General features: G+C 40.7%; 1 protein-coding gene across 2 annotated transcripts in view; it reads left to right on the top strand.

The window, feature by feature from the left end:
* The window catches only part of LOC134211393 (ankyrin-3), a 43,548-nt gene that overhangs the window by 24,843 nt on the left and 3,058 nt on the right, over positions 1-15,647 (top strand). For both annotated transcript variants that reach the window (XM_062688200.1, XM_062688199.1), the window contains 6 exons: positions 8,814-8,977; positions 9,040-9,155; positions 9,213-9,575; positions 9,646-9,799; positions 9,863-10,041; positions 10,112-10,215. In XM_062688200.1, coding sequence (XP_062544184.1) covers positions 8,814-8,977; positions 9,040-9,155; positions 9,213-9,575; positions 9,646-9,799; positions 9,863-10,041; positions 10,112-10,215 — 1,080 coding nt within the window. The remainder of the gene's footprint in view (positions 1-8,813; positions 8,978-9,039; positions 9,156-9,212; positions 9,576-9,645; positions 9,800-9,862; positions 10,042-10,111; positions 10,216-15,647) is intronic.

Here is a 15,647-nt window from a genome sequence, read left to right as displayed (position 1 = left end):
GTCTTATTAGCGTTTTGTACATGATACATTAGGACGGTTGAGAATGTTTTTTGACTGTTTTTTCACAGATGATGCGCCTTCGTATTTCTCGACTAGCATTATTATCAATCAACCGTTAGCAATTATCGAAGGTAGACGAATTGATCTACCACCTCAAAGGCGGTCTATCGTAACAATGCTTCCCAGACCGTCCCACCAGTCCAAATTTTGATGCCTCACGATCTGCAACCTTTCAAATGATCGGCTGACAATGTCCATATCCTCCGTGAAACAGATAAACAGAATCATGCCCCGGCCGCTACAACTGGCATTCCGCATTACAACTTCAAAAACAATATTGAACAACAGGCACGAAGTTGCATCCCCTTGGCATTTTTTTTCCTGTTCGGGTGCCACTGCACACTTAAATTATTTTGTAGACCTCGGCAATTTTTTTGCCGAGATTCCAACAGCCGAGATTCCAACAGCCGAGATCTCGGTAATATTTTTTACTGAAATTCGGTAATTACTTTACCGAAACTTCGTCAATATTTTGCCGAAATTCGGCAAAGTTGATTTTTTGCCGAGATCTCGGTAAAGATTACCGCAGTCGATTACGGCAGAATTTTAAGTGTGTGCTTAGAATTTTAAGTGTGTGCGACCTGTTATTAGATCTATTGTAGCAGTGATACTGTTTTGGCCATGCATCGGAGCCCTAGCCACATCCTTGTCTTGCTTCTAGAATATCACCAGTAAAACAATTAAAACCCGGGATTAAGCTCTGTCTACAAGACCATTTCAAGCAAGAGAATTTATTGAGTAATAAGAACTTCCATGTGTTCCTCTCACTACCGTTGTTCACCAGTTCAAGAAGAGTTAGTGCGCATTTAAAGCCCTAACTCGATTTTTCCAGCAATCAGTTCAGCCAAGGACCGGGTACCGAGGTTTTTTTTAACTAATTGCTTGAAAAGTTGTTTCCGCTGTATACAGTCTAGCCTCAAACAAGAGGAATTCGAATCTTTCAACTGTCTGCAAGGTAACATTATTTATGTTTCATTTTTGAGACTGCTGTTGGTAGCGGGGACTAAATCAAGTTTTTTTTATGTAAACAGGTTATCCGACTTGTCAATATCCCCAACTCAGCCATCTTGGATTTTTGTATGGAATTTATGCTCGTTTGTTTACGTTTTGCACTGAAAATGTATGTTTCCCCCCCGCGCTGGTTATTCCCATCTACTGACGAAGTCGGATAACCTGTACATAAAAAAAATCTTGGAGTAAACACTGAATCCTTCATTACCACAACTTATTGCCTTAGCTAGAAAAATGGATTAAGCTAGGGTTCTGTTTGGTAGATCTTACACCACAACACACTACGTCAAAGTGATCTACTGTGTTACGATCCCCTTGGCATAGTCCACGGCTGGACCCAAACGAACTGGAATGTTCGCCCGAGATCTTCTCACATTTTTTTTTTTAAACCATCTTACTTGATACTTGATGGGCTACAGCTCTTCGATGAACCTACGCCGCATGAAGTACCCTACTCCACTGGTTTCGATCCTGGGCCAATCGCTTCCAGTCGCCCTGAACATTGAGGGCCCTTAGGTCCTCTTCAACTGCAAAAAGCCATCGTGTACGCGGCCTTCCACGAAGCCTGTGGCCTCTTCCGGGTTCTCTACTAAATATTATCTTCGCTTGACGTTCTTCCGGCATACGAACAACGTGACCAGCCCACCGTAGTCTGCCGTGTTGTATAAGCTTAATAATATCCAGCCATATACCTGGTACAACTCGTGATTCATACGAAGCCGCCAGATACCGTTCTCCTGTCTACCGCCGAGTATTGTTCGCCGAGCTCAAACACTCCGAGAGCTCTCCGATGAGCCTCCTTTAACGCCGGAAGAATCAGAGTAGTATACAGAGCGAGTTTTGTTTTCGTTTGCAGACTACTGTACTTGAGCTAATACGAAGTCCGTAATAAGCCCTATTTGCAGCTACAATACCAATACGCCTTTTTACCTCGCGGGTACCATCATTATCGCACGTCACTAATGTTCCAAGATACACAAATTCTTCTACCACTTCAAAATTTCCACTATCTAGCACCATTTCGCTACCACCACCACTAATGAATCCACGTTGATTGCCAGCGACCATATACTTCGTTTTGTTGGTATTGGTCGTGAGTCCAATCTTCGCTGTCTCCCTATTAAAGGCACAAAAGCCTCTTCCACGGCCCTGCGATCAATCCTGATAATATCGATATCGTCCACAAATCCCAGGAGCATATGCGATCTTGTGATAATGGTACCGCTTCTTTGCACACCAGCTCTCCTAATCGCTCCCTCGAGCGCTATATTGAACAGTAGATTTAAGAGCGCATCATCCTGTTTTAATCTATCTAAGGTAACAAATGACGTCGATATTTCATTCGCAACCCTTACACTTGATTTCGATCCGTCCAACGTTATAGGAATCAGCCGTATCAGTTTCGCCGGAAAACCATGTTCAATAGGGTGGCTCTAAAAACACTTTCAAATTTTTTGATGGGCCGCCCTCTTATTCGGTTCTATTTGATGCCCTGATGCTATGGACAAAATTTCAGCCAAATCGGTCAACGTTTGGGCGGTGCTAAACTCGTTGGAAGTTTATATGCAAAAATGTATGCAGAAACATCCAAAAACAGTGATTTGCAGTTGAACGGCACAATTTACGATCAAGAACAATGATACTGATTCAGTTCTTGTAGAATTAAATACAGAATGTTATGCTGAAAACCGCGAGAAGATTAGAGTTTATTAGGCAAAGATAAGGGGCCCTCCTTAGCCGTGCGGTAAGACGCGGGGCTACAAAGCAAGACCATGCTGAGGGTGGCTGGGTTCGATTCCCGGTGCCGGTCTAGGCAATTTTCGGATTGGAAATTGTCTTGACTTCCCTGGGTATAAAAGTATCATCGTGTTAGCCTCATGATATACGAATGCAAAAATGGTAGCTTGGCTTAGAAACCTCGCTGTTAATAACTGTGGAAGTGCTTAATGAACACTAAGCTGCGAGGCGGCTCTGTCCCAGTGTGGGGATGTAATGCCAATAAGAAGAAGAAGAAGAGGGCGGCCCATCAAAAAAATTGAAAAAAGTTTTTCCCATACTAATTTGAGCCACCCTAATGTTCAAGCATAATTTGCCATAATTCATTCCGTTTCACTGAATCATACGCCGCTTGAAATCAATAAACAGATGATGTGTCTGCAAGTTGTACTCCCGGAATTTATCAAGGATTTGTCTCAGGGTAAACATTTGATCCGTCGTTGATCGGCCCTCACGAAAACCTGCTTGGTATTCGCCGACGAAGGACTCTTCAAGCGGTCTCAATCTGTTGAACATAATACGGGACATAATTTTGTACGCCGAATTAAGGAGGGTTATTCCTCGGTAATTGACGCACTCCAGTGTGTGCCCTTTCTTAAAGAGAGGGCAAATGAGGCCTTTCAACCAGCTAGTAAGCATTTCCTCGTCTTCCCATATTTTTGGCATAATATGGTGCAGAACATCATAAAGCTGCTCACTGCCATGTTTGAGAAGTTCAGCCGGGAGCTGGTCCTTCCCCGCAGCCTTATTATGTTTTTCAGCTCTTTTAACAGCTTTTTTAACCTCATCTAGTGTAGGCGACTCAAACCATCTAACGTTGCTTTATTTCAACGAAGCGGACTTGATAACTTACCACGAACTCATTCATTGTCGGTGATAGACGACGAAAAATGATTTGGGATATCACATTGTAGGCGGCATTATGGATAATGATCGCTCGAAAGTTTTCACACTCCAGCTTGTCGCCTTTCTTGAAGATGGGGCATATGACTGATATGATGTTTTTTCTCAATTCAATCTCTATTGTTCAACCTCAAGGGCTTTTTCATAATATTGTTCTTAATACTAAGAAGCCTACAAATTTGTTTTTTGTTCACTTTTCCGGTATATTGACTTAAAATGTTCTACAAGATTGCAGCGCAGTTTATTCCAACAACTTTGCTGTATAAACTTGTACTATAGCTTTTAAGTTCACTAACAATTTTACTTACTAGGATTAGGGTGTTGCTCAAAAAACAATATTTTTGATCTGCTTTTTTATTGATTAAAAAATATAGATATAATAAAGAAGAATACCTGTCTAGCGTACTGGTTTTGTATACAATAAGGTACCCCGGGGCAAGTGAAAATACGGGGTAAGTGGGTACTATGGCTGCCGATTAATCGATAAGTGTTTTTAATGGTAACAATGTTCTAGGAAGATGAAGCAGAACTATCCACGAATACGCCTGACACAAAAATATTTGGAATCAAAATCATTTGCGGCACCATACCAATGGTATTACTTAATCATGACTTTTAACTACAGGGAAAAGCTATTACTTCTATTTTAATTCAATGGATTTCTAACAAAATAGTCGTTTCTAAATGTATCATTGATGTGGAAAGTGAATGTTGTGGGAATCATATGATTGTGTGACATAAAACGATTTCAAAGTTTTAATCAAAGTCAAAATCTGCCATTTTTACTTGCCCTTGAGTTTAGACATAAATGGGGCAAGTGGGACATATTTGAACAACATTTTCGATAGAGCCATTTTACCAGTTTTTAGATGGTTGTCTAGTGAAAAATAACTTCGACAATCATATATCATATGGATCTGAATCAAATGCAGTTGATATCGTTGGTTTCGTTGTTAAGAAACGTTGGTTTAAGTTGTTAAGTTGATTTACGATATGTGTATTTTACTTTCTGAAAATTATCTGTCGCATGGAAAATAGTAATGGTTATAACTAATGCGAAATTTGCCGTTTACAGTGCAAATAATCTACTTTTTCTACAATAGATCAATAGGTTTTGTCTTGTGTTTTGTTATTTTTTAACTTCGCATCAAATTTACAGATTTTCAGATAAATAAAGTGCTTAAGAAATAAATTGACCATTTCGTTCTATTGCAAATTTACAACACTGCGCATCGCCTGAATAAAAAAGTTCCTTTTAATGTTCTGATTTATGTAATACTTTGTGTTATAAACAGAGAAACATTCATTTGAACAAAAATTTGCTTATCCTTTCCATCTAACACATTTGGTAAGAAAGTAAGCTAATGGTAAGCCAGGCAACGGCCAATTAAACAGTAAACCGGCTGATGTCTTGTTTGTATGTCTGCTAACATTGTAATCCTTTTTTTGCAAAAAACAAAAGTCTGACAAGCAAAAAACCACCATCCATGATCTGAAATACTAAGACTCAGAAATAACATGAACATTATATCTACATTCTTCAAATTAGTGTCGTTCGACAGTATAATGCAGAATAGGTCCCACTTGCCCCGTTTGAAGGGGTAAGTGGGTCCTGAAGGAAAATTTATTTATTGCACTACCAATATTTTTGTAATTGAATAAATGGCTTTCAACACCTCTACACTTCAACAATGGAAGCGTATAATGATGTATCAGTGGTTAATGTACTGAAATAACCTGTTTTCTAAGTATGCGTTAATAATTTTGCTGAACTAGCGTTTTTTTGGGTCCCACTTGCCCCGGGGTACCTTACATTTTTTAAACTAAATCTTTCAGATGTTGTGCAATTGCACAAATCGAGTATTAGACATAGTAATGAATAAGAGTAGCTCTTTCAAATGTTTTTTATTTAGTTTGCCTCAATCGGAGCTATCAACTTAAAAACAATCGTATTTTTGACAAAAACAAGCGATTATAACTTTTGATCGGTTAAAGATATTGAGCATATTGGCACATTTACATTTTTTTCCTCTAAAAGTTACCAAAAAATCATAAGCAAATAATCATAATCATAATGGGCCACCCTATTCCTTGGCATAATAATGGCCTTACTTTTCCGAACAACTTTGTTTCTTTTTTTTTTAAGATATAGTTTTGGCATAAAATGTATCTTTTTTCCGCGTAAATCTGTATCCTGGACCATAGTGCAGCGGATCCTCCATGAGTCGATGTTGCCATACTAAAATATTTTCCAGGGTACTCTGATGGTCCTTTTGAACAATTTTTCATGGAACTTCTGTCCCACATCTCGCTATGTGGCGACTCATGGAGGGTCAACTGTATTACAGACCATTTTTAATTCTTCACAACGTCCTGAAGCTCAGGTCATTTAACCTATCATATTAACCAACTTATGATTGGTGTATGATATGATATCCCAGTAGGTCCATTGAGTTCAATTATTACTTGTACAAGCTACTGCAGCTACTTTTTGTTTCTCTGAAACATCTTGGAGTTCGTAATATTTTATTGAATCATCCAAGTCCGTGAAAGGGGTAAACATTGACTTCTTCTGCTGATTTCAGAAAGATTAGAGACTTCCTTTTCACTTCCGTTCGGTAGAAGGCGTGCAGCTGCTCCAATTCCAAGTGGTTATTAGCTTGGAGCGGTCCTAGTTGTTGAGGAATTTGCACGAAAACTATTCTGCCGCCGCAAGCAACATAGTTACATGTTGATATGGATTTCACATCATTGTGGGACAGTTATTCTTGCGCCGGCAGTATAGGGTAATTTACCCTAATACGCTAAAAAAATCGGCTACCTATGATAATTATAACGAGTGCTCAAATATAATTTTCAATGCCCAATCAGCAAGTAGAGGAAAGCGGGGCAAGACCGCCATATGGGACAAGATTGCCAAGTTGATTGTAGCATCAGTAAGCATTTTTTTCACATTATTAATACGAGAGAAGATGCTCTATAATGTTAGGTTAGGTTGTAATATAGATTGGAATTGAGAAGTCGTGAATCGCAATAGATCAGTCTTATTCTTTAGAGACATTCAAATTTCAGAATGTTTTCAATTCGGTGTGGAAAACTATTTAGACTTATCAGGATTTGCATCAGGTTGGAAAATTCAAAATAGTAATGTCGATGCAATTAAATGAATATAAAATAGCTTAATGATAGGAATCTGAATTTATGTTTCTCCATAACAATGAATATTTCTTACATAAACTTTGTATTGGTTCTGATGATAAGTCTTAACATCATAGCAAACTAGAAATCAGCCAGAAAAAACGTAGGATTAAAAATAATTAGATTGATCATAAAATGAAATAATAATATTGAACATTTTAGATTCAGATATTTAAATAGAATTTTTTTTTAAATTTGTGTTTGAGAAATTGTTTAGAGTAGCCAAGAAAAAGTTTGCTGTACTATTGGATAGAAAAATATTAAATTGAAATTCAATTCTGAGATAAAGGAGATATACAGAAGAAAAAAGTAGATTTAGATTTAGCTTTAAAAGAGAAAAAGAGATTGGTAAAAGGAGAAAGCAGATATGGATAAATAGAGGAAGGATATACTGCCGTCATACGCATATTTGTCCCATGTTTGCTGGTATTCCCTATATACATGGGACAGTTATGCGTAAAACGGCAGTATAGGATTTGTAAGGCAATACTTAACAATTATTTTGTAGTTTTATTCATACTGTATCTAACAATGACTAGAATACTAATAAAACAAAGTTATATAAGACCTTTATGTTGAAACTTAACAGACAACCGACAACAACACAATGACAATAACAGATCTAAAATATAGAAGACAAGTAGTGTGAACTAGAAATGGCTCAATAAATAATCAACGCCTAACGTACATACAAACAATACTGACATGCTCAAATTTACATTTTGACTAAACTTTGTCCTATGTGACTGACTTGTCTGACAAAACCACATTCCTGAAAGTTTTCAAGAGGATTAAGTTAGCTGATTCCCACAGTCCGGTGTTCATTTGGTCAAAGTAGACTCTTCCGGCATAATCACTTGTCAACTTTCAAAACCCACCACGATCATAGCAATCCTAAGGGGCAAAAAAAAAGAGGGAAGATGCTCTGTAATGTAAAAGAGTAATGAAACTGGAAAACAATTTTTTTCAAACTAAGTTAGTTAAGTGAAAATTAGATTTTTCTTATAATTTCGTAATCACTTAATTTAAGATTTTATATCTAAAATTATTTGAAACAAATTATATCCGCCAATGCTCATATATTGCCCAATATTTTAGCCACACTAATAATTCGATGAGATTCGATGAAAATCTCGATAGAAGAAAGCTAAGAGAATTTGTCGGTCTTCAAAATTAATTTGTAAGATGTATAAACTTTAATAACCAATATTTTTGCATGCTAGTAAAGACCAATCTTCAGTATGTGGAGGATTTTTATTATCTAGAGCCAAGGCTTAGGGTGGCGATCTTGCCCCACTTTCCCCTAGGTACACTTTGACGCAATGCTTATCGGTTAATGGAGCATGTTTTCGTTCTTAATGGATCCCATAATATGGGATGATTGTTAAGTCTATGCACCGGTCACTGATCAATGACAAGTAATTAAGATTCGTGATTCATCCTAATGAAAATGATCCAGTAACTGGGATTTGCGTAATTTACGTTTTTGATGTACACACAGATAAGAGAAAATAGATTATAGGATTGTTGTTCATTTAAGCGGTAGTAATTAATGATTGACGTCGCGGAGGTGTGTTATAGAAATGGAATTCAGTAGTTTACATGGTTCGTCCATGGGTGTGAATTCACAATCAGTTTGCTTTGAGATAATAAACTCTAATGGGTTGTACGTCATCTCCATCGTAACTGATATTAATCTTGCACGTCAGAGTCAGTTGGAGCAAGGTATTACGGAGATCATCTCCTCGATTGTAGTATCGCAGTTTTGTATCAAATATTTAATGCGACATAGATTTTCTTTGTATTAATCTATTCTATATTATTCAGAGCTTTGCTAATTTGTACGTCATTATCCTATCTTCCAGTACGAAAACATCCTAGCAATACACGATGAAACAGGCTACAATTTGCTCCAGAAGAGTGTAGGATTGAACCATATAGAACTAGCCAGATGGTTGCTCCAGAGGCACCGCCCAGATGTAAACAGGAGTTCCTGCTCATTGCCTCTTCACATTGCATGCCTAAAAGGGTAAGCGTTACTGAGCCGTATTTATGATTACTGAACGATACATACTGTTTTTATCTTTGTAGATATGAAGAGTGTGTCGAACTTCTGCTGAAACATGGAGCAAGAATCGATACGGAAGCTAGAATGTGCTTCCCCGGTGCTCATTCTCACAATTGCGAAGAAAGTGGAAAGTACAAAAGTGAGTGATCATTTGATGGGGTGTTGCCCCGACTTACCATTCGATATTTTTCCCTAGATCAAGGGGATGACGTGGGTGTCTGCGAGCGGCCTAACACGAAGCTTCAGAACGCAGTTTGCTATGCCATAGACGGAGACCAGATTAGTGTGCTCAACATTCTGGCCCAGAAGATGGAGGAACCGTGGATGCCGTTCCGGGTGCGGAAACCGTTGCTGCACATAGCGTGCGAACGGGGTGCCTGGAAGTGCGTCCAACATCTGGTGCAGACGCGATCAGACGAGATTAACCTAATCAAGGACGAGTACTATCCCATCCATCAGGCTGTGCTACATGACGGGCGATTTCTGGAGTTGCTAATCCAGCATGGTGCCATTACGACGGTGCGCACGTGCACCCAGCAAATGACGCTGCTGCATGTCGGTATGTTGAATTTATTTTAGGGATGTAAAATTTTATCGTGCTAACATGTTTCCTTTTTTTTTTAATGCAGTTATCTTAGCGGCGAGGAAATCCGCTGAAGATACTTTGAACACTATCCGAATATTGTTAGAACGTGGCTGCAAGGAGCTTATCAACAGTCCTGATTCGCTCGGCAATACTCCACTACATGCAATAATCGTCCGCTATGCACTAGAGGAGGCTAGGTAGAGAATGCCACAACGAAATTTATCGAAATCGTTTTAATCTGTTACATTTTCTATATTAAGGTATGGCTATGATAAGTGGAACAAATGGGATGTGCTACATTTGGTGCGCTTTCTGCTGCAAAACGGTGCTAAAAGCTCAATCAACCAGGCCGGGAACAGTGCGCTGGCCTGCGTCTTTCGCCATATTAGAGATTGGGAAGTGTGCTATGAACTGTTGAATATGCTTATTAAGGAAGGAGGTATTTATCTGAGAATGAAGTCATATATTCTTTAAAATGATTCGTTATATTGCTGTTACATTTTTTTCAGGTGATCCAAACATCGTAGGACGAGATGGATCGGTTCCGATTATGGTCTGTTTAGTGCCACTGATCAACAAGGATCCGCTGCATCACTTTACTCATTCGATGAAAGTGAGTATGATGCTTTCTTTACAAATATTTAAGCTCAACTCATCAAACTGTTCGAATATGATAGTGGTTAGACAAAAAGGTTGACATAGGCCAAATTTAATTTGAATAAAACCGGGAACATCAGACGCAAGAACTCGTACATCGGTTCAGGATGTATGACCAAATCCCTCTGCGTATTCCGACAGATTCTCTATCTGCAATCAGCAATGGTCGGCAAAATAGCTCTAGTTTTTGCGGATAGCATAAAACATGATGGAAGTACATTTTTAACATACTTTCAAAATATCTCCGGTTCCCATGAACCGATAAGATAAGGACAAAAACTAAGTAAAAAAGGTTCCTGTGTCCGATGGTTTTGGCTTCACCAAGTCGGATTATTTTAAGCAAACTTATGCCACGGGACTGATACTTTTATAACTCCACCACATCTTCTTACGTAGCCAACATTGAAAATTCCACACTGACAGCCATAAGGAGAATCATGAGAAAGAAAAAGATAGGTGTGTTCCAGACTGACAGTTTCATAAACGACAAGCAGAAGAAACAAGACTGCATATATACTATGAAAACACAACCAAAACATCAGACCCCCGACTTATGCTCACTTGAATATCGACAAAATTTTATATAAGTATCTCAAACATTTTGTCTAACCCCTATATACTACCCGTCGCTAACTATCATCCCTATATGATGCCATTATGATTTGTGGGCAGGGACAGGAACGGTTGACATTTTTTTATTATTCATTCTGCCATGCAGTCACAGAAAAACAAAACCACGGCAGCCGCAGCAGCAGCCCTGCCAAGCAGACAACAGTCAGCACTTGCTTTTACTGTTTTCTCTCCCCACAATTATTGTTTTTGTACAATAATTTCACAACGTATAACCGTTTTTTGGTGTCGATTTTTCATTTCATTACTCCTTGCTTATTTTGGAGATTAGAACTAATAAATCAGTACCTGTGGCTAGCACTCTTTCCAGGCTGTGCGCCACAGGTAATTGAACTCGATTCTGTTCTGTTTGCGCTGCGCACGAGCCGAAACAAAAAAACTCATGCATTGCCATGCGAATGCGACGGACGAGACTATCACACAGAAGCAAACAAACAGTTTGTCTCATCGGCAAAAAAATAGTCACAATGTCGCGTACATTTTTTTGGAAAACTGTTTCAGTTTGTTTGGTGCATGAAATTTGATCGGATAAAATGTAAATATTCACATAATCACAGTGTTTTACTGTACATTTCCCATCACTGTTTGTGGGGCATTGACCCTGACCCCTATCTAATGAACGGTAAATCGAGCATCTCGAGGCAGCGTTGTCGGAGTAGGGTGAGCTCGATTAGGACCTTCTTGAAGAATGCTGGAGTACAGTAAAGATGCAGCGGAGAACAACATCGGATATGTGGGACAAAGTCTACGGATCGATTGGTTCGACAGAGAGTGCAGACAGATTCTGAAGAGAAGGACTTAACCGGAGGGCAATTGCGCTGTAACAAAAGTCAACAGAACGTTGGAAATTACGCTCTGCCGTAATTTGAGAAAGTAACGTAAGCGCCAAATTACAACATGCATGTTTTCCATTTTTCTGTTAAAGAGCTCGATGAGTACTACTCGTAGACACCACTTTTGGAAAATGGCGTATACGTCACTTTTTCAGATTACTGCAGCGCTGTTGGACTTTCAAGAGACACCAGTAGGATTGAAATCGCCCAGGACAAGCACTTCGACAGTCGAAGTGGCCGTTTCTAAGACAGCGAAGACTAACTGGCAATGAGTTTCGATGAGTTGTACGTCACGGACCAGATCAGGAGGGATATACAACGAGCACAGGAACAGCCTTCGGTTACCCATCTCGGTTGACCGGTTGATACCCAGACTTGTTCGAGACTCCTCCAAGAATCGCTTTCAACTGGTTTTGCTTTGATTCCGGAACGCACGGCAATCAAGACACCGCCACCAGTAAACTTCCTGCTGTTGTATTGATTCCGATCGCAACGACGCAACGTGACCAAACATTTGATTGGAAAGTGTTCTGGAGTCGAGCCATGTCTCTATTATCACTATAACGTCAAAGCGGGAACTAGAAATAGCGAGGCGGTGGTCGTCGATGCTGCACGGAAGAAAAAAAGTACCCAAAATTGAGTATTTTTAAACTTACTTTTTAGTTATTTTTTCTCTTCTCTTTCATCCACTCTTTCTTTTGTTGTCAAAAACAAAAGAGCCAAACAATCCAACGACGCCAGTTCAATACGGGAAGCCAATTTTGAGTTTTATTACCTGAGGTCGAAATTGAGTGAATTAAACTTACATTTGGGTAAATAAATTACTAAAAAAACTACTTCGACCCTACTTACTCAATTTTGGCTTCCCGTACGGATGTTCGAGGTTGGGTGAATTAAACTCACTATTGGGTAGTTTATTTCTTCCGTGTGGTGTTCATTTTAATAGTAGATGGTAATGTCTGTTGCTTTCTCATAGCGATAGATCGCGATGCAGTTGTACACTCGAGGACACTCTTAGGCGAATCAATAGTGGATCGCTGATCATACTTGCTAAACGTTGGAGGTCGGAAGGCCCCCTCTCCCGACCCAAACCCTATGCGTGCGCAGAGATTTTACTGCAAATCGGAGGAGTTTCAGACGAAGGCAAAGCTGATGGCTGATAATACTCCCAATTTATCCAATTCATACGCAGCTCCGGGACGGCTTCTGGTCGCTGGCAGGGATCGCTCGACTGCGATGACTGGAATAGGGGCTTCCTCATGGCCGGTGTCAAGTGTGCGTCCCGGTGGAGAACGGAATGAATGATCAGCCGGAACTGGACGTTGCGTTTGGCTTGGTGCGAGTCGATAGCGACAAGCTAGCAAAGCTTGAGAGTGGATCGTTGATGCTGAGGACCCAGCACACGCGTAGTAGTAGCCAAGCTACCACATGGCAGTGTACCGGAGTGTGGGACTCTCACCCACTAAACATACTTGGATGCTCACTCTAACACTCCACTGCCATGCCTCGAGAAGTCAATAGCGGTAACTGCCTGGGCCAACAGATACTACTTTAAGACACTCCTACCTCAGCATGTGTAGTCTATACACAATCTTCAGCCATGCCTCGGGGTGACGATAGCAATTACCTGTTACGCGATTCCTATCTCGGCACAAGCAGATCCCTTGCTCTACTGCCGAAGCAGCCCACGTGCTACCCTACCGAAGTAGGGACGGGACAGTCCCCCTGCACCTTGGGGGTTTTGGGATGTCATAATTTCAGCTTCAGAATTGAATCAAGCCTGGCGATATGACCCGATTTATAAAGTTACGCACTACTTTAGAGTATCCATCCCAGCGTAACAGGACATCATGCATGCCCGGTGGTATATGCAAACTGTGGAGGATCGCGTATTGGAGGACGGAAATGACGAATAACACACGCACTGAACTTGCTTTCCTGATGACTACTCTCTTTCAGGGGGATGAACGTCGCCTGGAAGAAGTGGAGTGCACCACCCTAGATGTTGCCTACAATGTAATATCCACACTCCACAGACCATATTCCGTCATATGTCACCAATAGTGAATGAGTTCGTGGGATGTTATCAATCCGGCTTTTTTGACGACCGCTTGACAACGAAACAGTTCTTTACTGGAAGGAAAATCCTTCAAAAATGCCGTGAATATCAGGTCTTCACGCACCATTTGTTTATCGATTTCAAAGCGGAAACAACAGTCTTCTTCATCTTCTTTATTAAAGAGGCTTTCAGCCCTTTGCTGATTCACCTCTGGGCAAACAACAGTATAGACCGCAAAGAGCTATATATAATCATGGTTACGAACAGCTTTTTCGGGAAGCCTACAAGATAAAAGGATGGACGGTGTGCAAAATTGTGTGAAAATTTCGGGCGAACACTCCAATTCGTTTGAATCCCGCCGGCAACTGCGACAAGGTGATGGACTATCGTGTCTGTTGTTCAATATTGCACTTGAAGGTGTCTTGCGGAGAGCCGTGTGTAACAGCCGAGATACGATTTGCAGCAGAATCATTCAATTTGTTTATTTTGCGGACGATATATAATACATTGTCGGTCGTACGACTTGGCGAACGTAAAGCGCAACCACTCTCGACCTTGACCATGACCTCGAAATGTGTATGCTGTTTAGTCAACGCACCACAATTTGAATGTTCAACACAAACGTGAAATATGTGTTGTTGTACGCCAGTTCGACTCGATGTGTATCAGCAGAAATCCCACACAAGCAGCAAGCGTTCATCAACCGATGTATACGTTTTATTACTCGGACCTCGGGAGTCTCCAGTAGCCTTGCGAGCAAAGGCGTAGGATTGCCAATCCGAAGATGATGAGTTCGATTCTCGGTCCGGTATAGGATGTTTTCGGGTTGAAAACTTTCTCGACACCCTGGGCATAGTGTATCCATTGTACTTGCCACACAAGATACATACTCATGCAAATGGCGGGCATAGAAAAAGCTTTCAATTAATAACTGAGGAAATGCTAGTAGAATACTAATTTGAAAAGCAGGCCAAGTTCCAGTTGGAATGTAAGGCCATTGAAGAATAAGAAGAAGAAGAAGTGGCATTACGACTGTATCTCGGATGCTGAGCTCTATCGACGATGCCCTCAAAAACCAAAATTTACTGAAATTTCCGAGCGTTGGAGGTGGGTCGGCCAAACATTACGTAAGAGCGGATACGAATTATGTAAGCAACCGCTGCATTGGAGTCCTACAGGATATCGAACAAATAGATAAAGGAAGTCGATAGGAATCTGCCCTGGGTTCAGGTCAAGGCTGAAGCAAACAGCCGCCCAGGTTGAAGATCTTTTACGTTGGTCCTATGTTCCCCCAGCGAGCCGCGAGCCGAAATGTGCCGGGATAAGGATGGGAGCATCTTGACGGACGAACGTGTGGTGATCGAAAGGTGGAAGCAGCACTACGAGGAACATCTGAATGGCGCTGAGAGTACAGGCAATGAAAGTCAAGGCAGCGGAGGAGATGACTACGTCAGTTCAGCGGACGATGGAAGCCAACCAGCCCCCACCTTGAGGGAAGTTAAGGATGCCATTCAACAGCTAAAGACCAATAAAGCAGCTGGTAAGGATGGTATCGGAGCTGAGCTCATCAAGATGGGCCCGGAAAAGCTGGCCACTTGCCTGCACAAACTGATAGTCAGAATCTGGGAAAACGAACAGCTACCGGAGGAGTGGAAGGAAGGGGTTATATGCCCCATCTACAAGAAAGGTGAAAAACTGGAGTGTGAGAACTTTCGAGCGATCACCATCCTTAATGCCGCCTACAAAGTGATATCCCAGATCATCTTCCGTCGTCTGTCACCATTAGTGAACGAGTTCGTGGGAAGTTATCAAGCCGGCTTCGTTGACGGCCGCTCGACAACGGACCAGATCTTTACTGTACGGCAA

Source organism: Armigeres subalbatus, chromosome 2 (genome assembly GCF_024139115.2).
Source record: "Armigeres subalbatus isolate Guangzhou_Male chromosome 2, GZ_Asu_2, whole genome shotgun sequence".
In the NCBI taxonomy this organism is placed as follows: domain Eukaryota; kingdom Metazoa; phylum Arthropoda; class Insecta; order Diptera; family Culicidae; genus Armigeres; species Armigeres subalbatus.
The sequence above is the reverse complement of the archived record's forward strand: the minus strand, read 5'-3'. Positions and strand labels throughout refer to the sequence as shown.